We start from the raw sequence: 27880 nt of genomic DNA, 5'->3' as shown, positions 1-27880 counted from the left end.
CCACATGGTCTTTAATTTTCTTAATAGGGGAAAAAAGGCTAACCACCTCTTGCAACTTTTCACACAAAGGTCTCAAATTGCTGTCTTAAGTTACCTGCTCAGTTACTGGGGTTTCTTTCTCACCATCACAAACATCATTTATATGGCTCTATGAGCTGTCTTTTGCCCATTTTCCTCCACTTACTAATTCTCTTACCTTTTAATCAGTAACTATATTTTACATGTAATTACTTATCACTTTTAGGCATTAAAACATACTGCAACTTAAAACCAAAGTATCTGCTTTAGCAAGACATCTTTGGATTATAATCCCTTTACTAGAATATAAAGTTATGAAGCAGAACACAAGAATATTTTCAAGCAGAAATGTAAAATAAATTTTAATAATAAGCTCATCCTCACTTCAAAATCTTATGAGTAAGGGCTCATCTTATGTTCAAACACTCTGGTGTTTGTCTCAGGGGTCTGCAAACTTTTTCTTAATAGCAAATATTTTACCTTTTCAGGCCAACAGGCAAATTGGGGATTTATATAATCATTTAAAATGTAATCACGTAAAAATACAAAAACCATTCTTAGCTCACAGTTGGCTGGTCAGATTTGGCTCATGGGCTATCGTTTGCCAATACCTGGTCTATTTGCTAAATTCCCTCCCTTTCTTGCATCATTTGAAAGAATGATGTAATGCCCTTTTCTCAAAAAAGTAAGGAGTGATTTTTTTCCTGTCTAATGTCAGATTGTCGTGACTCATTAGTTACTTGCACTATGACAAAACTACACCCATGCAGTTGTTGATGCAGAATATTTTATTTATGTATTTGTATCTGTACAGACGACGTCTCTGTGTCATCTTTGTATTTGCCTGTGTATTCTTATTGAACTGCAAAATTCCTCAAGAATGAGGCCTGTATCTGTGTCACTCAGTTTGTACCCTCCCAGCAGAGCATAAGCAGCAAATGGACATCTGCCATATGTCAATAATGATAAAATACAAGAGAAAACAATCAAATAGAAGTCAACAAGAGACAAGAAAAAAGCAGATGGAAATACACAAAAATTCTTATTTTAGAAATTATGCTATCCATAATTTGTAAAGTCAACGTCTTTAAATTCATACATGAGATTCTATTGGTTTTCTTATTTAAAGAAAAAGGGAAAAAATTGCAATGAGTAAAATAAAAATGCAAAGTCAAGGTAACAAATATTTTTGGCTCTTGGACTAAAAAAATAATGATCAATGAGGAAAAATGAGAAGTGAAGAGGAATAAAATAGACCATACTACTGATTTTTCTCTTCATGTTAAAAAAATTGCCTTTTAATCTCATTCAGATTGACTGGAAATGAGTAATGGTGATCTTTTGGGGCTAAAAAACCAACAACACAGTTTATTAAAACAAGAGGAGCAATGCAACATTAACCAAACCGTACTTGGAGGGTTATGGAAGCACAGGAAAAATGTTCTGAGCATATACAAAGAAAGAAAGAAAAAAAGCACACAAGGCCTTATTCTGTCCACTGCATCCTCCTTCTAAGTTCAGAAAGACAAGAAATGGCTTGGAAAACATCTTACCCATAAATCCAGAAACCTCTAAGTCTCCATAACACTTTCTAAAAGGTTAACACCTTTAGCGCAGTATTTAGCATAGCAATTTCATGGTTTAAAATACATATCTAATGACAGGTAAATAAACTGATGATCAGAAAAACCGAAGAGTACCTTTCCGTTTACAATGTAATATTAAAGTGCTGCTTATGGATATTTTGTAAAGTAAAAAGTGTTTGAACTTTAATTTTTATCTTACAAAAATTGACACCATTAAAACCAACATGATTATTTGCCACTCATCCAATCACTGAGGTAACAATATTATAAAAATATGTAAAAAATATTCTAGATTCATAATTAACAGATATGCTAATTCCCACATAGCTAGTATAAATTTGATTATTAAAAAAATAGTTTTGTTTCCTTAAAAACACTTGGTTCATTTACCATTCAATATGAGATAGATATTTGCTATTCTGAAGTACCAAAAAAATTACAAATAAAAATGGCAATGTCTACACTTTGGGTTTCTTATTAGGTGGATCCTGAAGACTGAACTTTGGAATCTCACCAGAAGGAGCATATGGAATTCTCTTGGAAGACACCTTTTTGCCAATTGTTTCAATCTAGGAAAACAAAATGGATTTGGAAAGAAAAATATTAACAATTATAATACGTAAATATAAAAACTCTATAATGAAGTATAATAAGGGAGAAAACCTAGAATATTTTTTCTTTTTAAAAGCAGACAAAGTTTCTCAGGTTGTCTGGGTTGCTATGAAAGATCTTTGGATCCCTCTCTATTTTTTATGTTTTAGAGTCAATCTACACTACACTTTTCATATTCATATCTGGACCCTCTAACTCCTGCCACTCCCAACACCAGACCCTCTCAGAGTTCACACGCCACTACTTTTTAGTAGCATATACGAAAGCAATTAACAGACTAGATTCCAGTTAATTCACATTCTGTCTCATATTCTATTCTCATGTCCATTTCCTTTATTCTAAAAACCATGCATAAGCTGTAATAGCATAGTTTTCAGGAGTTCAGGCTTCAGAGTATGAAAGGCCCCAGTTGGAATCCTAAACTCTCTAGGTCTTACTTCCTTGCTTGTAAATGGTATTACTACCACTTACCTCAAAGGGTTGTGGTAAGAACCAAATTAGATAAAGCACTCAGCACAGTGTCTGGCATACAAGTCAGCCTTCAGTAAATAATTGATAGTCAATTTTTTTCTGCATAGTACATTTTAAACTTTTTCCCAAATATCCCAAATCATCAATCTTATCTTTAAAGACATTGCTTCTTTAATAGTCATAAGTTTATCTACAGCAGAGATAAATATACTACACGATTTTCATAAATGTCTTTTAAATTAAAAATTGATATTTAATTCTGACATGTACCACAAAGAAAGGGCTTCTACTTTGTATTAACCAGTTGTCTTATTAGTGACTTACAAATTCTCTTTATTTAGTGATTCCATTGCTAATTTTTTTTTTCTGCTTTTTCTCCCCAAATCCCCTCAGTACATAGTTGTATATTTTAGTTGTGGGTCCTTCTAGTTGTGGCATGTGGGATGCTGCCTCAACATGGCCTAACGAGCAGTGCCATATCCGTGCCCAGGATCTAAACCAGTGAAACCCTGGGCCGCCGCAGCAGAGCGCATGAACTCCACCATTCGGCCACGGGGCCGGCCCCTGCTAATGTTTTTTTAAACCTTACTAGGAAAAGTTAACGTAGAAGAACTCAAACTCATTTTAAATATATATCTTTTTACATACTTTCTCTCTTAGGTGAGTAAAACAGGAATGACAGAAAATTTGTCTATGCCTTGTAAATAATCTTTAAAAAAATAACATTGCTGAGTTTAAGTCATGACTGGGAAAAACAGTCATGAAGTTACTCACTATGGAGGGGTGGAATAGAAGAGTCCCTAAGGTCCTTGTTGGAGTGTTAATAGACAAGGATGCCATTTGATCCTTGCTGCAAGAGAAACTCATGAATGAGAAGTGGGCACTAAATTCTAAGTAAGATGAATCTTCAACAAGTCGGTGACAGGTTAAGAGAACTATATCGTGTATTTTGAACAGTAGATGAGACCTTATCGATACCTCTTCCTGACAGCTGGTGCTGAGCAGACGCCCATAGCCAGCTCTAAACACAGCCCCTCTCTGTTCTGCTCCAGAACTATGGTGACAGCAATCTCCTGGCATATTTCTTTATCCTCACCAACCTCCCAGAGCCTCCCACCCCCAACACACTGCTCCGAGGAAATGGAAAGTAGTGTCTTCTTATTAATACTTTTGGGACCCCTGGTAGAATTGAAATAGATGCAACATATAAATGTACTATTCTAGGTCGAGGTTCCTGTCAGCTCTCTAAACATTCCATAACTAATTGACAAAGCTTGAATTAGAAGAGGGCCAGTACCAGTGAAGCTCTCATGCTTTCCATTCAGACCTCTCACAGCACAGGACAGTGCTGAGCACTCAGAAGCTGCAGCATCCTATACCAACACGGGACAAATGTATTGCATTTTGCAGTTTTCAAAGCTTTCATATAGGAATAAGCAACCCAGCCTCTGAGGGGGTTGGTGTGTTGCAGACAGTTCAGGAAAGCAGCATCAGTGGCTCCAGGAAAAAAGTTAAAAAAAAAAATGGCATATTTCCTACTTGATCCTTACGATATGAGGTAAGGCAGGGCACATTTTGTCCCTCTATGATAGGACACTGACGACTTCCTAGATATTATATTACTATTATATAACACTGAAATAACCTTTAGATCATAAATTTAAGGAGAGGGTGAAATAGTTACAAAAATCCCATAGATACTTCCCAGAAAATTGACCCATAGTCAAGTTACTCCAGAGTTATGTTATTGCTAAATAAGGAAATATTAAAATTCTAAAATGCAAAACCATTAAAAAGCAAATGACCAAACAAATGAAACAAAACCAGTCCAGGATCATGGTTACCTGGAAGCCAATGGTTTGTAGTTCATTGTGGAGCCCATCCAGGACACGTCGTCCATCAAAGATAAAGGCTGGCTTCAGCATTTTTTTATGAATGCGTTCATAGTCCAATTCCTGTAAAGACAGAACCAAAAGAACAGTTAGAACACATACACAACCCCAACTGATACTAGGACACCTCTAAAATTGTCCTTAATACCATTTCTGTCACCTCACCTTAAACATGTCCCACTCAGTGCAAATGACAACAGCATGGGCACCATCACATGCTTCATACGGATCCTTGGAAATGGTCACAAGTCGGGACACTGTAACAACAGCAAGAAAGAATTGGCAATAGGAAAGGAGTTATTTGAAATGATGCATTTTAACACCAGGATTGCAGGCGTTGAGGGTCTGACAGAAATGGAATGGTCTGGTTGAAGTGTGAGTGGGGTAGTGATGGGGGCCTGGAGAACTCCCAACCTTGAAGCATTTCCTGGAACCTCTGAGGATTGAAGAATTTGTAGGAAAAATCACTAGACCAATCCACAGCTCATCACTTCAGAACAAAGTTGACGAAACAACGCCTAAGAGTTTAATTGTCGAGTAACGGGGTTGAAAAGCGGGCCTACCAAAGATATAAATGATACAAACTGAACAACCAAAGCTTTCTAGAGAACAAACAAGTGTTGGAGCCTATATTCAAAGTGATTCGTGAGACTCAAAGCCTTACCTTGGTCATCTTCTGAAACTCCCGGATGAGAAAGATCCACAACTATTTGTTCCCTCGGTACTTTTGGGTCATATATATGGAGGTGTGCACCTTCATCCATCAAATATTTACTAATATAGATACTAGAAGATTCTCTGAAGGAAAAAAAAAATCAGTATTGCTGAGCTGTTTTTTTTATTGAAGTACAGTTGAAATACAATATTGTATTAGTTTCAAATCACACCATAGTGATTTGACTTATTTACATTACAAAATGATCACCCTGATAAGACTAGTAATCATGTGTCATCATATAGTTACTACAATATTGCTTTGTTTTGTTTTTTGAGGAAAAGTAGCCCTGAGCTAACATCTGCCGCCAATCCTCCTCTCTTGGCTGAAGAAGACTGGCCCTGAGCTAACATCCATGCCCATCCTCCTCTACTTTATACGTAGGACGCCTACCACAGCATAGCTTGCCAAGCAGTGCCATGTCCGCACCCGCGATCCGAACCGGTGAACCCCAGGCCACTGAAAACCGGAACATGCACACTTAACAGCTGCACCACCAGGCTGGCCCCCCAAAAATATTGTTGACTATATTCCCTCTGCTGTACATTACATCCTCATGGCTTATTTATTTTATGACTGGAAGTTTGCACCTCTTACCCCCTATTTCACTCTTCCCACCTCCCTCCTCCCTGCTAAACTTTTAAATGGCATATATTTTTAATACCTAGGGGTTTCATATACAGGTGAGATTCTATTTCTGTGAGGATATGGATGTTCACTTTATTTTTATTGTTTATACTATATACAGACCTGTGTTTCACACACATATCCACCAATCAAAAATCAAGATAAGAGGAGGTGTTAACACTCTCAAAGGGGTTGAAATATTTTAAAGAACTGATACCTCGTATCACCGGTGTCCTTTTTGAATGCAAACCCCAAAATAGCGATCTTCTTATCAGTCACCGTATTAAACAGACTGTCTATAATCCGGGAAGCAAACCTCCTTCTCTGGTAGTCATTCATATCTATAACCTGCAATGACATGGACAATTACGCGATGATCGGTTAAAAGAGGTGCAGCTTGTGCCATGCCTTGCTCAGAGTTTTATGGTGAGTACTACTGTATGAATATAAGCCTTATAAATTAACAGGAGGCAAAGATCAACCAAGCTCTTTTGTATCTACAGGTTAAAAAAAAAAAGAATTACCCACCCACCTTTCCTTAAAGCCATCCTGAAAATTTTAATTTCCATTTGGCTTAACTTTCCATGCATCGGGCTGGGATGGATGTAAAGATGGGGAGCACAGCTACGTTTCAACCCCATCTGAGGTCCAGCTCTGAGGCCATCCTAAATAAGGCACAGAGAAAACTCTTCTCCTGAGCCAAATTCTCCAAACCCTGTGGAAGCAGGATGTAAGCAACCAAATCCCAGAGTACTCCCTCATATGCTTCCCCCCGACCCCTCACCAAGATTGAGCGTGAGGAGAAAGTAGACAAAGAACAGTCAAACAGTGTACAGTCACAGTGCCTCCGATGAACCAAAACCCCACACACATTTGGCAAAGTTTTTAACTGTTATAAGAGTAAAAGTCTCTGATCACCTAATCTGTTACTCTCCTAAGAGTTTATAAACAAGACTTCATATTGCTGACCAGATGAATATAAGGAAAAAGACTTTTTTATTTTTAAAGGCTCTAAGCTTCTAGGGGCTGTCTCAAACCCTGTGAGTTTGGGAAATGAGTCCAAAGTGTTGGAAAATCGAGGCTTTATCTTCCTTTTCCCCAAGATGGACAGTAGGATAAAGCCATCATGCCGGATTGAGTGAAATAAACTTAAAAGTGTACATTTGCCTAAAAAATATGCATTTCCTTACATTCCCATCCACTGCCAAAAAACTATAAACTTGGGGAAAAAAATATTTGGGAAAGGTAGGTATACTGGCTGGTATCTTGGACAAATTACTTAATGCCCCTAAGCCTCGGCTCCCTCATCTATAAATGGGGGATAATATTAGTGATGAGTACTAAGATACTACATGCAAAGTGCTTAAAAGAGTGCCTGCCCGGAGCAAGCACTCAATAAATGTTAACTCTGCTTCCAGTTTGGGAAAGGTCTCTAATTTTAGCTCTGGGAATCTCAAAGGGACAACACAAATATCAACACACGCTAAACACGTGAAAGCATTACAATACAGGTTCTTCCCTGATTTTGATTCCATGCTTTTCAAGATAGAGAAGAATTATAATTAAGAGTAATAGTTCTTGTTTTACTCTGGAAGCAAATTTAGTTATAAAATTAGAAGAAATACTGGTTTAGCAGAAACTTCTATCACAGTTGATTAGCAAAAAAGACAAATTAAAAACACAGAAGTCCAATAAATAAACCTAAAATAAACAAAATTGAATATGATCATAGCTGAGTTCCTGGAATAAATAAATCCTATCAGAAACATTTCACAACGGGTGACATGTTTTAATTAGAAGTTAATCATAAGTTGTTGACTAGAAAGATTAATACCTGCTGCCAGTAACGAGCTACTTCAGGCAAATTCAGAGCCTCACAGAGATAAACCAAATTCAGAACATCTTTTTGAAAGCAGCTCCCACCAAAACCTGAAGAAAAAAAAAGGACAATATTTTCATTTAGGGAACCACACAACTGAATCAAGTGATAAATTTCTTTTTTTTTTTTTTTTTGAAGATTTTATTTTTCCTTTTTCTCTCCAAAGCCCCCCGGTACATAGTTGTGTATTTTTAGTTGTGGGTCCTCCTAGTTGTGGCATATGGGATGCCACCTCAGCATGGCCTGATGAGCAGTGCCATGTCCGCGCCCAGGATCCGAACCAGCAAAACCCTGGGCCGCCACAGTGGAGCACGAGAACTTAACCACTCGGCCACGGGGCCGGGCCCTGATAAATTTCTTTGTCACACTAAATCAGACGGCCTATGCTAATATTTTTAATAAAATTCGGATGTTGAAAAATTAGTGAGTCTATAAATTGTGTGATCTTTGCAATCGACTAATCAATTCTATAAATAATTTCCAAACAATTTTCTAGCTAAAGTTTCATTATGGCTATGTTTTCTATTTTTTCCCTCATTCATCTGGTATACTGCCCCCATATCACTAACTCTAGCACAGGGCTGGCAAACTTTTATGGGCCAGATAGTAAATATTTTAGTCTTTGTGGGCCATATAGTCTCCAGGACAACTATTCAACTCTGCCTCTGCAGCTAGAAAGCAGTCACAGACAACATGTAATTAAAAGAGCATTATGTTCCAATAAAACTTTATTTACAACAACAAGCTGTGGGTTAGCTTGGCCAGGGGGCCATAGTTTGTCCACCCCTGTTCTAGTGCAATGCAGTGTACACTGAGGGTTGTATGGGCTTTGAGTTAGAAACACCCAGCACTCATTAGCTGTATGACTTTGAGCAAGTTGCAAAAATTTCCCTGATCCTCAATCACCTCTAAAAAGGAAATATCAGCACCTTTGTAACAGGTTAAAAGGATTAATAAACGAGATATATAAAGTGCTGGTTCAGAACACGGTGCATAATATGCCTTCAGTAGTAGCTATTTTTATTAAATGGTAGCTAGAAAAAAATATCAAAAACACAGAAAAGGCCAGGGAAACCAGTATTGAGAAATGGCATAAGGCCATGAGACACAAGGAAGGGCTGCCTATGTCTCAGTCTATAAAAGACTCTATTTACCTTTACATCGACCTTATTAACTTATATCCAAATATATAGTTAGTTCTCATTATACCCACTAGTTATGTTCTACAAAATTGTCATAAACACTGAATTAGCAAATATTGAAGCATTGCTTCTAGCGGAAGTACGAGGTTAGGTTCCTGTGAGCTTCTGCTCATAGTTTTTCAATCAATTGATATGTAATCTTGTTTTATGTATGTTTCTGTTTAAAGACACCTTACTTAATATATACAGTTGATTCACTAACGTTGAGCTCACAGCCAACAGCACTGTAACTCATGCATGAACGAAGCTTATCCAGCCACGTGCGTTTTCTCCATAAGGCACACCACAGCCTTCTGGCTCCTCAGCAGTAGACCCGGGGCCATTTTAAACAGTGAAATACCAACAAAAAGCACGAAAATGTGAGAAATACGGCAATAAATAAACCACAAAAAGAGCTGAAAACAAGTATGAGAGCTGAAAGCAAGAGGCAAGAGCACTGTCTTATTCAGCTTCAGCTGGGAATGTGTGTGGCAGAGGACTCAAATTTTTTCTGCTCTGTTCAGGTCTGCAAATGACCACAAGTATTGATTTTGGGGTTACAAACAAATTTTAGTGAGTAGGCTAATCCACAAATACAGAATCCACAAATAATGAGGATCAACTATATTTCACCAAGGCCACATTTCCAAACGAATATTAGTAGGAAAAGCAAATGATAGAGAATTTCTTACTACTCGCTTCAATAAGGTGTTACTCGAATTATTTCCTATCTGGTCTCCCAAACTTACTCTTCCTAAATGTTCTAACTAAATACTAATTTATTTCTCCTAAAACACTGAAACATGTTTATCATACTAATCAGTCAGTAACCATTAAACAATGTACACTGAATTATTTCCTCACTTAGAAAGTCCCTGATAGGCTCAAGATCACATGAAAAATGGAATGATTACTTTAATCATTATTTAAGATTGGGGATCTAGCTAAATGAACCCACTTTATGCACAGAAAAATTTCAATTTACCAACACTGGCTTTCAGAAACTTATTTCCAATTCTCTGGTCCATTCCAATGGCCGTTGCCACCTCTTCTACGTCAGCTCCTGTTGCTTCACAGAGGGCACTGATGGAGTTAATGCTGCTGATCCGCTGGGCGAGAAAAGCATTTGCTGCCTTAAAAAGAAAGAAAGAAAGAAAAGCACGATGGGTTAAAATAGCAATATTATCCATCTGGATTATATTTCACTGAGTTGATACAAATTACCAAGGGAGCTACAAAAGCGACTGATGGGCTTAATTTGAGGAGGCAGTGGATGAGTTGGTAAGGGGAAATGTTTTAAATTAGGGAAGAAAGATGATTAAGAAAGAGGGTAAAAGAAGGGAAAGAGTGATTTTCAAAATTACTATTTTAATGTACCCTTTGTTTTATCTTACATTTTATTAAAATTTTAGAATTTTCTAGAATATTTTATGCTGTAATAATTGATCCCCCTTGTGAAAAATATCTCATAATGTACAAGTAAATTATCTTCAAAAGCATGTCTTTTATCAATATTAAGAAAGTATCTATGTAGCTTATTAGGCTTAAGAGAAATCACGCCTTGGCTTTAAATTTAATGGAGAGTTGAATGTTATGTACCAACCAGTTTGGAAAGTTCTGAAGACCAAGTATTAGTGGTGAGGATCTTTTCTCTAGGAACCCAGTGCTCATATACAGCACACAGTGCCTGCACAGCTCTCTGGCCCTCTGGGGTTTCATCCCCTCCAATCAGTACTCTGTCTGGGTTCTTTAGGTCCTTGATGGCCGTTCCTTCTGCCAAGAACTCAGGGTTAGACAGTACCTAGAATCCCAATGCAAAGGAAAGTTTTAAGCTAGAATTAATTATGGACAACTTTAAGGTATTGATAGCTACATAAGAAGAGCCAGATTCTAATGCTTCCCTTTTTAATACCTGTAAATTCAAGTTGGGTTTTGTGTTCGCATCAAATATTCGACGAATACTTTCTGCTGCCCGCACGGGAACTGTGCTTTTCTCAGTCACAATTTTGTACCCATGTGAGTTTTGCACAATGCGTCTAGCACAAGCTTCAATATACTTCAGATCTGCTGCACGGCCCTTCCCCATTCCATAGGTTTTTGTTGGCGTGTTCACCTGATGAAAGTATACGAGATTAAGAACAGAATATCTGTGAGATATCCATTCAGTGACTTCAAGATATGCCCAGACCATCAATTAACTAGTCAATTGGGAAGTTAACTATTATCAGTAGCCCTGATTTAACCCTCTATTAGCTATGTGGAAATAAGACATTTTATAAATATGATCACTAAAAGGAACAACTTGAAGCATCTGGAGAACTCATTCAATAAATTTTTGTTGAGAAACTACTATGTATGTGTCAGATACCAGGCCAGGCAGGTTCCAACCTAAGCCCTTGGATAGATATATATATAAAGATGAATGAAGGAGGGCCAGCCCCGTGGCTGAGTGGTTAAGTTCGCACATTCCGCTTCAGCTGCCCAGGGTTTCGCTGGTTCGAATCCTGGGTGTGGACATGGCACCGCCCATCAGGCCATGCTGAGGTGGTGTCCCACATAGCACAACCAGAGGCACTCACAACTAGAATACACAATTATGTCCTTGAGGGGCTTCGGGGAGAAGAAGAAAAAAAAACCAGATGAATGAGATATAAAGACAAATGAAACAGTTCTCATCCTCTAGAAGTTCACAGTCTGAAATGAAATGTATGTTTTCTCTTCTTCCTCTCTTTGTTGTTTGTTTGTTTGTTTGTTTGAGGAAGATTAGCCCTGAGCTAACATCTGCTGCCAATCCTCCTCTTTTTGCTGAGGAAGACTGGCCCTGAGCTAACATCCATGCCCATTTTCCTCTACTTTATATGTGGGACGCCTACCACAGCATGGCTTGCCAAGCAGTGCCATGTCCGCACCCAGGATCCAAATTGATGAACCCCAGGCTGCTGAAGTGGAATGTGCGCACTTAACTGCTGTGCCACCAGACGGGCCCCTCCTCTCTTTATTGTATGTAATATATTATCATGGTCTTTAAAACTAAACTTTACACTCCTTTTTTACTCTTCTTTTTTATAGACCTATATCAACAGCTTTTAAAAAATGTTTGCAGTATCATTCACAAATGCTTTCTTGGCTCATTAAAGCTAGAAATTATCCAGCATCTTCAGGATACAGAATACTATGTAGACAAAGACTATCAAATAGAAAGGAAAATAAATCACGAGTCCAGAGTCTAGGCATTTAGTTTTGACTTAACTATATCATGCAGCCATGGAGAAGTATGGCTGCATTTGCCTCAACGATCTCACTGGAAAATGAGCACAACACACTCTCTAAAGTCTAACACACGAGTTTTATAACACTGATAAAAGTAAAAGTACTCTGAAAAGTCTAAAATTCTATATAGGAATAATTTTTGAACCAATGGTAAGTAGTACCAATTCTCTTCTCTTGACACTCATAACCTAATGGGAAACTAAATAAACAAATCAAGGCAAAATTAGTCAAAACTTGAAGATTGAATTGAGGTATGAAAATCAGGAGGAAAAAGTTGTTTATGTGCATGGAACAAAAACTAAGAAAAGACTTGGGCACGGAAGTCAGGGTGCAATGGAGTACGGAAGGGCAAAAACAGCTGATGGGATAATGTGAAACATGCTTGAGATGAGAGATGACCAGATGGCTTCCTCTTGTAAATGAGCTCTAAGATAACAATTGAAAACTGATTTGTATAAAACTACTATTCCTATCTGGAATTTGATTAAAAATAATCTTGGGGGGCTGGCCCAGTGGTGCAGAGGTTAAGTTCACACACTCCACTTCAGCAGCCTGGGGTTCACCAGTTCGGATCCTGGTTGACCTACGCACCACTTAGCAAGCCATGCTGTGGCAGGCATCCCACATATAAAGTAGAGGAAGACAGGCATGAATGTTAGCTCAGGGCCAGTCTTCCTCAGCAGAAAGAGGAGGATTGGTGGCAGATGTTAGCTCAGGGCTAATCCTCCTCCTCAAAAAAAAAAAAATCTTGGGTAGGAGGAAAGGGAGAGAAACAGTAAATGAAACAAGATCAGCCATGATAACTGTTGACAATTGAGAATGGGTAAGTAGGGGTTCATTATACTATTATCTTCATCTCTTGTATATTGATATTTTCCATAAGGAAAAGTATCCAACAAGCAGAAAAAAAGAAAAAAACTGATCCACAGAATAATGGGAACTAGATATGAGTTATACAGAATAAATTACCCTAACAGGTATACAAAGTCTGCAGAGAGGCAAGTGTAACATCAACTGTCTGTGCCATACCACCCTACAGTGAACTCTACAGCCTGAGAATAGATTCTTTTAAAATATATTTCAAAGGAAAATTCCCTTACTCCCATTCCAGGCTCTGGTTATCCAAAGCTGGACTAATGCAACTTCTTGATTTTCTCCAAGTGCCTACCTACTCCAAAATATTTTATTTCCTATGCCTCTACTCTAACCTTCTGCAAGCTAAAGAAGAGGATGGGTAGGTGAGTCATAGAAGTAATTAAGGAGGACAAGAGAGACTGAATTCATAACACAGTTTTACCGTTGTCTTCATTACCATTTTCTTCTGGAGTTCACGTCTTCACAGTACTGCTTTTGTCTCACCAGTGAGAAAACAACCCTTATTCAACAGCTTACAATCATTAACAATATGCATAATTAATTCAACAGCATCTACCCTCTATGGACCCCATGGCGTTGCTTTCCTTTACCTCGTGGGACCGAGTCAAAACTCATACCATCAGCTTTCCCATTATCCCTTAAGGCCTTAAAGGTGTTGAGTCATACAACACCATAGCTCAGCTACCAACTGGTGATAACTCTACCATCACAAACAGAATATTTGAGTAGATGGTTACCAGGACAGCAAGAAATAAGTTACCTTGGTTTAAACATTGGATTACCAGAGTTTACTCCCAAGCATTGGTTCTATTTTTTTTTCATTACAAAGAGAAAATAGTGTAGTCATATTACAAGCTGAAGGTGTCTGGGCTAGCCTGATAATCCATCCAACATATGCCAAGTTCCAAACAATTAATTTAAAATGACTTTTGGAACATAATTCATCTAGATTGAAGATGCCTATAAATTTGCAGGTGAACTTTATCTGATCCTCTTTCCTTCACTTCTACCAACCAGTGGAAACAAGAAGTGATAAAATATATATCCTATCACCACATGTGCTCACACGTTACCAGCACTTCCTAATTCTAGATCTCAGACTACACCTTTCTCTGAATTTATCTGTTCAATGATCTGAAATGACATACTTGACCAGATGATTATAGGGTTTGGTGAAGTGTTGGACAAAGCCAGTGACAACCAAAATTCAACTGACAACTCTACACTAAGTAACGCTGTGAGTTAACATCAGTGGATTTACTACTAAAATACAATGAAACTTCTGTAAAAACAAGAATACATTAAAACTCACATAACAAAGAAAAATACTTACAGAAATAAATACAAGATCAGCTTCGTTAATGGCATCATCAATGTTGGTAGAAAAAAATAGATTTTTTCCTCGACAGGATTCTACCACTTCCTTTAGTCCTGGCTAAAAAGAAAAAAATTAAGCAATCCTATGAGATAATCTAACAGTAAAGAATTCTGTTTGTTAAAGGAGAAGGTTATATTGTAATTCAAAGGTCTATACTTGTTCTCAAATAACACCTTTGTTGAAAAATCAAAAGTCATATACCACAGGTCATAAGCGTAAGTCATGTAAATAAAGCAAAAGTGAACTTGCCACAATTAAAGCAGTAGTTCATTTTAATGCTGTGTCATAATTTACCATGTGCCTGATTGCTGTGTAAGAATCAACACAATTATCAGAAAATTCAAGGTCTTCTGTGATTTCGAGCAAACATTTGATTTTGCTTCATCATTATGAACACAGGTTTTTACACCCAAGAATTCAGGCCATACAACTGGTTGTGAAACAGTCAATATTTACTCTATACATACATAAATATATATTTTTTCTAAGTCCCATTGTAAGAAACATTTCTATTGAAAATTTTGTTACTTTTCCCATACAATTTAACAGGAGATAAAGTTTTGTTAAGAATATTGAGCTGTACACCACCACCTAAAAAGTATTCTTACCCCCACCCCCCCCAAAAAATCAGGTCTAAATCTGACCAGATGAGGCCAATAGCAAAATCCAGACTGTAAACATTTCTACAGGATAAACACCCCGGTTTTTTCAACAAACAAACTGAAGAGAAAAACAGAGAGAGAGAAGAAAAGAGAGATAAAATATCATGGTCTTAAAAGACACTTAAGTGATACAAATCTATTGCAATGTATGAATGTTACTTGGATTCTGATTCAAATACACTGTGGGAAGAAGGATATGTATAAGAATTCTTTTTTTTTTTTTTGAGGAAGATTATCCGTGAGCTAACATCTGTGCCAATCCTCCTCTTTTTGTTGAGGAAGACTGTCCCTGAGCTAACATCCAGGCCCATCCTCCTCTACTCCATATATGGGACACCTACCACAGCATGGCTTGCCAAGTGGTGCCATGTGCACACCCAGGATCCAAACCGGCGAACCCCAGGCCACTGAAGCCAAATGCGTGAACTTAACCCCTGCACCAGTGGGCGGCCCAAGAATTCTTGATATAAAGAAATTATTGGGGGGCCAGCCCCGTGGCCAAGTGGTTAAGTTCGCGCGCTCCCCTGCGGCAGCCCAGGGTTTCACCGGTTCAGATCCCAGGCGCGGACATGGCACTGCTCATCAAGCCACGCTGAGGAGGCATCCCACATGCCACAACTAGAAGGACCCACAACTAAGAATATACAACTATGTAGTGGGGGCTGGGGAGAAAAAGGAAATAAAATCTTTTTTAAAAAAAGAGAAAGAATTGGTAAAATTTTTAGTAGTGATAGTGGTGACATACTTAGGTTTTAGAAACAATTATTATCTTCTAGAGATACATAATGAAATGTTTATGAACGAAATTATAAATAAACAGGATGGTGGTAGCTGGGACTGGGGACTGGCCATGTTGATAAACTGTTGAAACAGGGCGATGGGCACATGGGGATTCATTATACTATTCTCTCTGCTTTTACTACATGTCTCAAAGTTTCCATAATAAAAAGCAAAAACAAAACAAAACAAAACAGACATAAACCATTGAGCTTACTCTTCTTAGAGGAGAAGGTGCAAACAACATCCACAACATTATGGACGTTTAGAAAACTCTCTATATAGCAAAGTAAAAAGCCACTTCAGGGGCCACAGGTCTATAATTATATCCAGAGGCAATTCACTTTTTCTTCATGGTTCTGAGGCCTTTTAACATGAGCAATTAGAAGAAGTATAAAATGTAAACTCAAATTTCCATTAATTTGACTAAAACGTATAACAAGATCAGCAAAATATATGAACCACTACAACCACGACTATGTCGTCACCAGTCACAGTAACCATTTCCTTAGTTATTTTGACTAGGTTCTAGAAAATGAGAGTGAAAGATTACGGAGTTGGGATTTTGCAGAGAAGATTTAATTCAGTCCTATACATAATCTCCTAATGTTTAAATTAAAATAACCTAAAATTGGAGCAATGCAGAATTTATACTAAGACCTCAAATGAACAACTACAATATTCTGTTAAAATCAACGCGATATTTGTAGATCTCTAAAATGCATGCAGAAGTAGTTAATATGGGCTCTACCTCTTATTAGATTCATTATGCAATTATCATAATTAGTATTTAGAATTTATATGGTACTTCTTATGGAAGAAGTTTAATCCTTTCACAGGGTAAATTATCTTTTATTTTGCCCAGAAAAAGTAAAGCAAATTATCCATTTTGTTTTTTAAAATGTAGTTATTATATTATCTTTTTGATGAACAAAGTTAATGAAAAGCAATGACTATTCAATAAATATGGTAACAAAACAAAATGTTTCGTTAAATATTAACATCTATTACACTATTTTCTGAATAAAAATTTAAATATCTTATTACCATAGTTTATCTGATAGGCATTACTATTTCCTTAGCAGGCAGTAAAAATAACTACTTTTTTATGAATATAGTTTGGCCTATAAAATGTAAGCCTATAAGATTAGAAAGAACCATAATATACATAAGCTCATGGATTCTAAGCATATTTAGCTGGGTTTCCAATGCGGCCTGATGATCTTTTTACTTGTGCTCTCTAGTCTGAGATTACTGCTCCAAACCTCCACTTTTACAAGTACTTGACCCAACACAACCCCTTTTATCTTCTGCAGAATATCTTACTTCCCACTGCCAGAAAATTGAGATTACCAACGTGTCAGTCATCTTATTTCTCGTCCACACCAACAAGACTGTCTGTATCCTTACCCATCCTCATTTGCTTCCCCGCAGTCTCTGAGGGAGAGGCTTTCAAGGCCAATCCTCCCCTCGCATTTTTGATCCCATCCTTTCGCTATCTTTCTAGACTTTATTCCATCAATTAGCTCCTTTCTTCCTATGCTTTTGACCTTTCCTTCTCTATGTGATTTGTCTCCCTTAGTTTATTAACATGCTTGATCCTTTATCAGACCTAGAAAAAAAATAAATAGAATCACTGCCTTTACCCTGTGCCCCTCTCCAGCGACCACTCTTTATTTCCTTCTAAATTAAACTTCTTAAAATAAGTTTCCTACATTCTCTCACTTCCTCAGTCTCCTCCATTTGTACTTGTTCTTGCAAAAGTTACAATGGCCCCTACAGTACCAAACTTAGTGAAAATGTCTCAGTCCTTATTTCTCCTATATTTGGCATAATTGACAGCTTACTCATTCGTTTAGCAGATATTTATTGAGCACCTACTATGAGCTGGTCACCATGTTAGTCACTCATAATCAAGACATATACATCTTTATGGAGCTTGCACTACTAAAACTCGTCTGGTTTTTGGTTCACCTTCTCTGAACTATTCTTCATTGCTTCTCTACGGCATTTCCTCCTCCACCCACTGTCAAACATTAGAGTTGTCTGGGGTTCTGTCCTTGACCCAGGCTCTGTTCTCTCCACAGGCTCTTCTTGGGAGAGTTCAACCACTCTGACTTTAACTACTACCTGCATAATCCTAACTTTACATCTCCAGCACTAAATTCTTTGCCTAAACCTTTTATATATATCCAACTGCCCTCTGAACATCTCTATTTGGATGTCCAAAGCCTCTAGAACCGAAAAGGACCAAACAAAGAGAATTCACCATTTCACCTCCCAGCACTGTCACGACATCCTGCATTTTTTATCGCAACTAATGGCACAACTGTGCACCCAGTCATCCAACCAGAAACACGGATATCATTCTAGATTCCTCCCTCTTCTTCATCCTTCTTATATAATCAACAATCAAGTCCTACCCTTTTTCCTCATAAATATTTCTCTAATTAGTCCAGTGAGTCCCCGAGTGGATGGGGAGAGGGTGGAACAACTCTGAAGGAGACGGTGTATTCAAAAGAGCACATTATATATTATAATTACGTATTAGTTATCATTTCTCTTTCAGTGGCCATCAGTTAAACATTAGCCACCAATAGGGACTACCTGACATGAAAACGTGTTATTTGCAATGAAAAACTGATGCCATAGATTCTTCTAATATCCTTGAAAACAAATATCTATTTCATTGTATATTGAAAAATGCATTATAGGATACAGATTTCCAGAAGGAAGTTGATTGCAGCGGTATCCCAGTTTTCGCTGGAAATAAAAACATTTCTTCGCCCTGTCCAAGGCAGGTGAGTATAAAATCACAACCAGTAACAGTATGTATGAGCTACTCCACAAAGCAACTCAGAAACCAGAGTGAGAACTTGTTAAACCTGCCATTCGTTTTTCTCCTTTTATAGTTCTTCCTGTTCTGACATTTCACCTAACATTTCACATCTCCAATATGGCCAAGGAAATGTGCAGGAATAGTCCATTTTACAACATGAAATAAAAAAACAAAAATGGGACAAAGGCCTAACATATCTTTGAAAATAGATGACTGGGTCACACAATTCATTTCCCCAAGTTTTTGTTTTTTGTTTTTAAACACAACTTTACAAAAATCACTTATTTTCTTCTGATTTGTAATTTCTTAAGCAGGTATCTTTTCTCAACTGATGTCTAAGAAAGATACATGAAAATTACAAGCCTAAAGTCATTTATTTGCTAAGAGGAAAATCATTCCACTTGCAAAGAGTAATTTCAAAGTAGCAGTGCCAGGTTTCTAACCTCCAAAGCCAGCTGGATTTTGGAAAAAGATCCCACTTCCTTTGTAGGCTACACTAAATAGCACAGACCTGAAATAGCTGCTTATGTTATCATCATCTAATTTTCTGGAGTAGACATATTAAAAATGAGATAAAAATAAGACTTTAAAGACCAAATAGTTAAAAACATTAAATAAAGTCAATACAATTATGGGATTTCAGAGTTCTTAGAACTCAGACACTGCTTCTACTGGGCACAATGCTAGCTAGCCTTTCAAATCTTTTATATTCTATGTAAAGAGATTCAAAGAAAAAATTTATTTATGAAATAGAAATGTGAAACAACAAGAAATATCTTTGTTTCTTTGTTTAAACCTATCTTTGTTTAAAAGGTAGGTTATTGAGAAAAAAACAAGTAAGACATGGAAAAGAAATCATTTTAGATCTTAACTCTCTTAATCTAACTCTATATCCCAACTGGGTTCAATGTCAATGTAGAACACACTATTTTAAATTTAAAGCACTGAAGTCTTAGGAAGAAGAGTTTCGGATTTCAAATAATGGAAATAGTAATATCAATAATAAGAATCTGGCCAGAAAACAAGCTTGGTCAATTGATTTTTTTGTTTTGTTTTCTCCATGAAAAATGTCTAATGCCAATATATTATAAATAGTTTATATATTTTTTCTAGTTCAGGATACCCTTTGTTTTTTGTTTTTAAGTAAAATTTTTATTGAAGGAAAACAAAAATACAGAAAGGGTATATAATTAGTATAGAAAAGTTTATAGCTCAATTTTCACAAGTGAACGCACTATCTGTATAGCATAACCACCATGCATATGAAGAACTGGAAGAACATTAACAGCAAATCAGAGTCTGCAGTGTGTTCTCTCCTAGTCACTACCAGCCCTCAAATTACCATCATGCTGACTTCTATCATCAGAGATAATTTTGCCCATATTTGAACTTTACACAGATGGAATTACACAGTATGTACTACTTTGTGTCTGACAACACATTACTTTTGTGCGAATTTAATCATATTATAGCATGCAGGAGTAGTTTCATTGATTTTCAATTCAGTAGAGTATTTAATTGTAGGATTATATTATTATTTACAAATCCATTCTTTTGCTGATTAACATTTAGGTTGTTTGCCATTTGGGGCTATTATGAATAGCACTGTTACTACCTGTCTTTTGGTGCACATAGGTACTATTGGATATACTCCTAGGAGTGGAATTGCCGGGTCAGACTACATATTTTCAGCTTTAGTAACTACAACTGAATAACTTTGTAAAGTGACTGTACCAATTTACATTCTGACCAGCAGTGTATAAAATTCTAATTGCTCTAAATCCTTGTCAACACTTGGTATTGTCAGTAGCAATAATTTTAGCCATTCTGATGGGTGCCCTTTGTTTTTTATCACTAGGGCACACTGCTGGCAGAGTTAATTACTGAATAATTGGATATAAATATGGCTTACAGGGTTTCAGATGCCATGCAGCCCTTTTATGGATATCAGAATTCTATAAAACTCTATCAAGTTATCTTTCCAAAATGTTTTTTTAAAATTCCCCAAAATCAAATACAGCAGTAAGGTTATACTTATCACAGGGAAAGAAATGGTATAACACTGAGGAGTTTAAAGAACCACTATGGGCAGGTCATCTGGCAGAAGAAAAGGTAAAGCACAAACAGAAACTACCCCATACACAGATGGTATTTTTTTTTTATTCTAAGTCTGATTCAGATATGAGTAAATCCGTGATGTTGAGTGGCTCCTACCCAAGGGGTGCTTTTCATGGTTTTCTATATTTCATATGCCTGTAAATAGCAGGTAGATTTATCTTACAGATAAAACTGGATTAAGACTTCCCCTCCTGGATGGATCTTGAGGGTATTATGCTAAGCGAAATAAGTCAGAGGGAGAAAATCAAAACCGTACAACTCACTCACAAATAGAAGATAAAAACAACAACAAACAGTCACATAGAGACAGAGATTGGATTGGCGGTTACCAGTGGGGGACGGGGGGAGGGAGGAGGACAAAAGGGGTGATTAGGCACGTGTGCATGTACACATGTAGGCACATTGTAATTGGTCTCTGGGTGGTGAACATGATGCAATCTACACAGAAACTGAAATACAATGATGCACACCTGAAATTTATATAATGTTATAAACAAATGTTACCGGAATAAGTAAATAAATAAACAAGTAATTTTCTTAAAAAAAGACTTCCTTTACAAAGACCTAACATACTTAAAGACTATGGTTGATAATATCTTATAAATAACAAAGCTTTTCTGAAAAAAAAAAGAAGACTATATTAATGTTGGAGAAAAAGGACTACCATCAAATTTTCAAATGCTTCTCTGTTGGGCTTCAAAAGCATAATATCATGAACTCATTTTACAGTGAAATTTTTTTAAATGGGACCCACGTAGCTTAATAAAATAATTAGAAGCATTTTTCCTAATTATAAATTCTCTAACTTCACAGAAATTTTAAAATTCCACTTAAGCAAATTTGTGATACTAAACACTAAATATGGGAGACATCATTTATCTATCCAAGGTTTGCCTGATATAAGTATAACAATCAAAAAATATAATACACATATGACAATGTTATAAACATCCACAGTTTTATTTATTTTATTTTTACAGAATGCCACTTTTTAATTTTACTATTACAATATGGTAACCATAATAATAGATAAAATGAGAAAACAGAGAAGGGAAAAAAATTACCCATAATCTCACTTTCCTAATACAACCATTATTAATATTCTAATATGCTTCTTTCCAGTCATTTTCCCTGGGCACATTTGAGATAATTATAATGTCCATAACATTGCATATCTAGGTTTTTCACTTAATTTCTTATCAGCTGCCATCATAGATTTTTACATTAATAGTAAGTTATTTAACAAAAATAGTAAGAAAACAAAGAGTTGTTTACCATGATTTACCTCATAAATAGGAAGCGTAGGAGAGTTCCATGCATTGATTCTTGATTCATTGACATCCACGACCGTTACCCTGATTTCAGGGCACATCTGAGCAATGACACTACATGTGGGTCCTCCAACATAGCCCGCACCGATGCAACAGATCTTCTTAATTTCAAACATGATTGTACTAGAAAGGAAACAGTAATTGTTCTACTATTGAAAACAGAAGATTTAAAGAAATCACACTGCATGTTCATCACACTTCATCAAAACTGTCAAGGTGACATATCTGGAAAGATTCTCTATATTCATACTCACTAAGAATTATGAAAATAGTAATAAAAAATAACATTCTGATTGGATGACTTAGCCTGTTCTCGGCTGCACTACCATGAAACTTACGGGAAAAAAATTATAGTAACTGATATTTACTGGAGAAGAGCCACAAAGATGATAACGACCTAATATTTAGAAAGTTAAGAAGTAAAAGAACCCTTACTTAGGTCTCTAATACACTAGGACAACTTGGATTGCTGACGGAAAGTTCAAAGGTGAACACCACAGTGCAATTCTTGCTCAAATAAATGCTGCTGTACAAAGGTCAGCCTTGGAACTGGCTTAGCTAAATAAAACAGATATTAAGATTAGTTCCAGGGGCCAGTCCATGGCTGAGTGGTTAAGTTCACGTGCTCCACTTCGGCGGCCCAGGGTTTCGCCTAGGAGAGAATACACTGCAGGCTCTGATTTACTGTTAATATTCTTCTAATTCTTGATATGTATAGTGGTTATGCTATACAGATAGTGTGTTCACTGGTGAAAATTGAGCTATATACTTTTCCATACTCATTATATGCCCTTTTCTGTATTTTTGTTTTACTTCAATAAAAATCTGTGTAACACAAAGGGGGAAGTGGTGTACCCACAACATGACTAACATAAATGTACAACTGAAATCTCACAAGGTTGTAATCTATCATAACATTAATAAAAAAAAAAAATCTGTGTAACAGTTTTGGTAACTACAGAAATTACTTTCCTTTAATCATCTCATGGTTTCTGATTAAAGCTGAAATTGAGTTTAAGATCATTGTCAAATACTTAAAAATAAATTGCTGAAGTCAAATTGTGTAGTGAATATAATCTCAGAGCCCATTTCTGGACTTTGGGACTAATCTTTTTTTCCTTCTTCTCCCCAAAGCCCCCCAGTACATGGTTGTATATTCTAGTTGTGGGTCCTTCTGGTTGTGCTGTGTGGGACGCCACCTCAGAATGGCCCGAGGAGTGGCGCTAGGTCCTTTGATGAGGGGGGCTAGGTCCTTGCCCAGGACGTAGAATACGACATACATTATCAACACTTGACTTTTTTTCACTTAAGGCATTCTGAAGACCTGTCCATTTCCTCTATCTCTTTTTTTTAACAGTTACACTGTGTTATACATTCCATTGTGTGGATGTCCTGATGAGGAAATATTAAACTATGCTAAACCTGGTAGATTCTCTCCTTAATAATCTAAATAAATGGGTTGAGTTCCTTATTATCACTGTGAAGCCATAAAAATATGATATTTCTATTAAACTTTTAGGATTCCAAGATTCACCTCAGCAAAAATCCTGAGCCTAGCAAAATTGACTTTTGGCAACCATCCATCTTTCATTCCTTCACTCTTCTTCTACTTTTCAGTTCTGCCCTTTACCACTTTCCAGGCCTCCAATGCCCTATACACAAGGAGAAAGAGAAACCGCACGGGAGGAAAAGACTGCACTGGGATGGCTAAGTGCTACAGCTCAGGGAAATGCTCTCCTGAAAAGTGCCCACCTGAGGGAGGGACAGCTGAGCCCGGAGCAGGCTTACCAAAGATGTGTCCCCAGCATTCACTGCCGCTGTTCCCACCTCTACAGGAGAAAAGGCTTGGCATACGGTTTCAGAAAAATTGCTCCAACTTGCTTCAGGCCTGTTCCCTTCTCCTCCTTCAGGAAAAATTAATATTACCAATTTAAGGATCTACTGTGTGGGCATAGCAGAGAATTTGGCCAGAGAGAGATATGTCTTCTGCTGCCAATCCTGCTCTTTTTGCTGAGGAAGACTGGCCCTGAGCTAACATCCGTGCCCATCTTCCTCTACTTTATATTTATATGTGGGATGCCTACCACAGCACGGCTTGCCAAGCAGTGCCATGTCTGCACCCGGAATCCCTACCAGTGAACCCCGGGCTGCCAAAGCAGAAGGTACGAACTTAACCGCTGTGCCACCAGGCCAGCCCTGATATAAGTCTTGATTTTAAAGTATTTAACAATTTATTTAGGGAAAAATTGAATCAGAAAACATTTATTAAACACTCTACCATGTAACAGCCACTACTATTCTATGTACTGTGGATACAATAGTGAATATGACAGATACAGTTTCTAATGTATCCATCAGTCTTTTTTAAGCTTAATCATCATCAGTTAGCACCTAAAGCCTCACTAACTCTGGGTCCATGGGGACAAAAGCAATCTGCCTTCCAGATCTGCAAGGCTGAAGATCAAGTCCTGAACTGTGAAAACCTGAAGAACTACCACACTGTAACACCCTTACTGGGCAGCTAGCCAGCCTTCCTCTCTAATTAAAACCAATACACCCAGGGCCTGCCCAGTGGCGCAGTGGTTAAGTGCACACATTCCACTTTGGCAGCCCGGGGTTCACCGGTTCAGATCCCAGGTGCAGACATGGCACGGCTTGGCACGCCATGCTGTGGTAGGCGTCCCACATATAAAGTAGAGGAAGATGGGCACGGATGTTAGCTCAGGGCCAGTCTTCCTCAGCAAAAAGAGGAGGATTGGCGGTAGATATTAGCTCAGGGCTAATCTTCCTCAAAAAAAAAAAAAAACCAATACACCCAGAATACTTAAAAAATGGAATTTCAAAAGTATTTTTGGACCAGAAGATCTTTGGGGGTTACCTCTTAATCCCACAGCCAAGTGGTTATTAGGGCAGTCTATGCTCTCAATCTCAAGGAGAACAGGTTCTGCTATTATTCATATAATAAACATGGCTTGAATGTCTACATGATGCACCTCTTGGGCTCAAGGAGTTCAGAGTTTAATAAGGTGCTCCCAGGCTAATGGTTCTCAATAAACATTTATTGAATGAATGAGTAGCTCTCTATAAGAGCCTATCTTTTTGAGATAAAGACTGTTGTTTGACTATCTTTAGGTCAGATGGCTGATCACAGTATTTTTGCAGAGATTGCCCAGAATCCTAAGATTCTCTCTTCATTAGGTAGAACTTGAGCATGTCTTCCCAGAGTTAGTTCTTACCCTCTTGATTTCCAGGCCATATTCAGCTTGCTTTACATACAGCAGCTGGGGGTAAACTATTGATGGCAGACGAAACTATATTATAGAACTGCATGTGTTTTTGGGTATCCCTGCATTGCTATTTCATATGAAGCATGGCTTGTAGATGAGAATGGGAAAATTACTGAAGAAGCTGGATGTATAATCTGTGCAAGTCCAAATAAATTGTCACTTGGAAGCTTCAATAAAAATTTGTTTTTAACTTTTATTTTATTTTTTTGGTGAGAAAGAGTGGCCCTGAGCTGACATCTGTTGCCAATCTTCCTCTTTTTGCTTGAGGAAGACTGTCCCTGAGCTAACATCCAAACCAATCTTCCTCTATTTTGTATGTGGGTATGCCGCCACAGCATGGCTTGATGAGCAGTAGGTAGGTCCACACGCAGGATTCAAACTCACGAACCCTGGGCTGCCAAAGGGAGCGCCAGAACTCAACCACTGCGCCACTGGGCGGCCCTCAATAATATCTTCAATAAAGTTTTAATATGGAGCTTGATACAGTGTTAGCAATATACTTCGCCGGACACAGATGTCTTCTGATTCCATTTTCTATTTCTACTTTTATGTACCTTCTGACCCTCTACTGTGCTGTCAGGGAAACTGGAATGTTTGCTTACTGAATGAGTCCGTTTGTAACGAGTTTTCACCTCTGTATTTTGGGGAAGTCATAGCAAACTGTTCCAAAACTACTCTTCATCTAAAATTTTATAAATTCAGACCAATATTTCAACCCAGAAGGTGTGCTAACAAATAGCGACGGTCCTACTACAAGCTAAACTGAATATAACCCCTCCACTTCCATCCCTCCTCAGCGCACTCTTCATAATTACCCAGCAGCTAAGGCAATGCACGTTATAGCTGGATACACCAACTTCACACATCATCTTAGTCATTTCCAAAAATTAAATACTAACAGATGCCTGACCCAGGAAAAAGTTAATCAGTGAGGGAAAAAGTTAATCAGTGAGACAGTGTTAACATTATATCTAAAGGGTATCTTATAAAGCTGTGAAAATAGCAAGAGGGAAGATGGAGTATGTTATTAGTCATAAATTTCATGTTAGAGAAAGGAGTACAGCAGTGGGAGAAGAAATGGGATCCTTTCAGTCAGGGTTGTCTACCACTTACCTTAAACTAGATGCTGGGTACTGACAAGCACATCTCAGAGCAGACAGTACGCTCTTTCATTTCCAGAACACCCCTGAAGAAACAGACCAGACTACTGTTCTCCATTTCTCAGGGGATATGAAGAAACTAAAAGACTCACTGTGTCTTTGAGGGCAGTCAATGGACAGCTACTCCTCTGTATACGCGTGAAAAGCTCCCTCCCAGTGAATCCCTCTTTTCTATATACCAGAATTCTCAACCTTACTCAATCATCTTCCTATATATAAGAGGTAGAATTTTTCAAAGTCTCATACAAAAATGATCTCCTGAAGCACCCAAGAAAGCTCTTCCGTGACATGAAATAAAGCAATTATATGGTGTGGCGGCCAACAATGGATTCCAGGACAGCCCATAGAGATGTCAGGATAGAATATCTTAGGATTTCCCCTTCAAATGGGCTTTCTGGCTTCGTTTTCTCTTTGGTTTCTTAAGAAGAGCGGCCAGTGAGGAAAGCCGCAGCCCCCCAGGTGAGCAGACTCTAAACACAAACAAAAGACTATGACTGAGACCAAAATGGGGTCTCTAACCAGAGGACCGCTTCCTTCGGTGGATGTTCGGCTTTTTGAGGCGCCAGGGAAATCTCATTTGTTTCAAGTCAGAAAGTGGGAAAAAAAACAGAAAGAGATGCAGCTGGAAGATTCGCAAGTCATGAATAACAAGGCCAAGCTATCCAAAAGTGATTCCCAGGGCAGCAGATCCAAAAGTGATTCCCGCCCAGAGCCCAAAAGAAGAGACGCGGGCTCATCAGAGGAGAAGCCCGGGACCCAGCGCAGGGAGCGACCAGGAGCAGCGCGCACACCCCGCCCCGCTCCCTCCACACTCCGCTGGGACCCAGGAGCATCCTGACCAGGCGGCGGGGCCAACTTCGGAAAGGCGCTTACCCCCTTCCAAGCACCGAGCGCAGCGTCCGCTCCTACCTCGACGGCTCGGACAGCTCCTCGCTCCGGGCCGCGCTACCGCAGCTTCTGCACGCGTGCCCTGCTCCTCCTGATGTCCGCTCGCCGCGCGTCCCTCCCTCGGACTACCAAGCGCCGCACCCCGAGCCCCGGGCCCGAGCCCGTATTTAAAGGCTTCTGCCCAAGAAGGCGGAGGCTTCATTACCCCGCAGCCAGGCCCTCCAGGACTCTGCCCTCCGCCACATCCCTGCTCCTCCTCCCGCCACGCTAGGCCCGGGCCCACCCCTATTTCCTGCAGGGCTCAGGGGCGGGG

At 38.2% G+C, this 27880-nt stretch overlaps 1 protein-coding gene across 2 annotated transcripts; it reads right to left on the bottom strand.

The window, feature by feature from the left end:
- Positions 1-788: 788 nt before the first annotated feature.
- On the bottom strand, positions 789-27834 carry LOC124232982 (UDP-glucose 6-dehydrogenase). Of its 2 annotated transcripts, none has more exons than XM_046649965.1 (12): positions 27553-27834; positions 22187-22355; positions 14461-14562; positions 10894-11094; positions 10585-10782; positions 9967-10114; positions 7756-7850; positions 6139-6269; positions 5244-5377; positions 4745-4836; positions 4532-4642; positions 789-2173 (listed from the first exon to the last, which is right to left on the bottom strand). In XM_046649965.1, the coding sequence occupies exons 2-12, from the start codon at positions 22346-22348 to the stop codon at positions 2063-2065; spliced, it is 1485 nt and encodes a 494-aa protein (XP_046505921.1). In that variant the 5' UTR covers positions 22349-22355; positions 27553-27834; the 3' UTR covers positions 789-2062. The 2 variants fall into 2 exon arrangements, with proteins under 2 accessions (XP_046505921.1, XP_046505920.1); XM_046649964.1 differs by having other exon boundaries at positions 27589-27833.
- Between the last annotated feature and the right edge of the window lie 46 nt (positions 27835-27880).

Source organism: Equus quagga, unplaced genomic scaffold (assembly GCF_021613505.1).
Source record: "Equus quagga isolate Etosha38 unplaced genomic scaffold, UCLA_HA_Equagga_1.0 146_RagTag, whole genome shotgun sequence".
In the NCBI taxonomy this organism is placed as follows: Eukaryota; Metazoa; Chordata; class Mammalia; order Perissodactyla; family Equidae; genus Equus; species Equus quagga.
Note: the sequence above shows the minus strand (reverse complement) of the source record. Positions and strands in the feature narration are given on the sequence as shown.

Bases quoted from the DNA above. Each gene is read 5' to 3' on its own strand.
- LOC124232982 (XM_046649965.1), bottom strand. From the start codon at position 22,348: ATGTTTGAAATTAAGAAGATCTGTTGCATCGGTGCGGGCTATGTTGGA. The intron at 4,643-4,744 runs GTGAGGTGACAG...CTGTCTTTACAG, and splicing joins CTGAGTGGGACATGTTTAAG to GAATTGGACTATGAACGCAT. The intron at 2,174-4,531 runs GTAACCATGATC...TTGTTTTCCTAG, and splicing joins TACAAACCATTGGCTTCCAG to ATTGAAACAATTGGCAAAAA.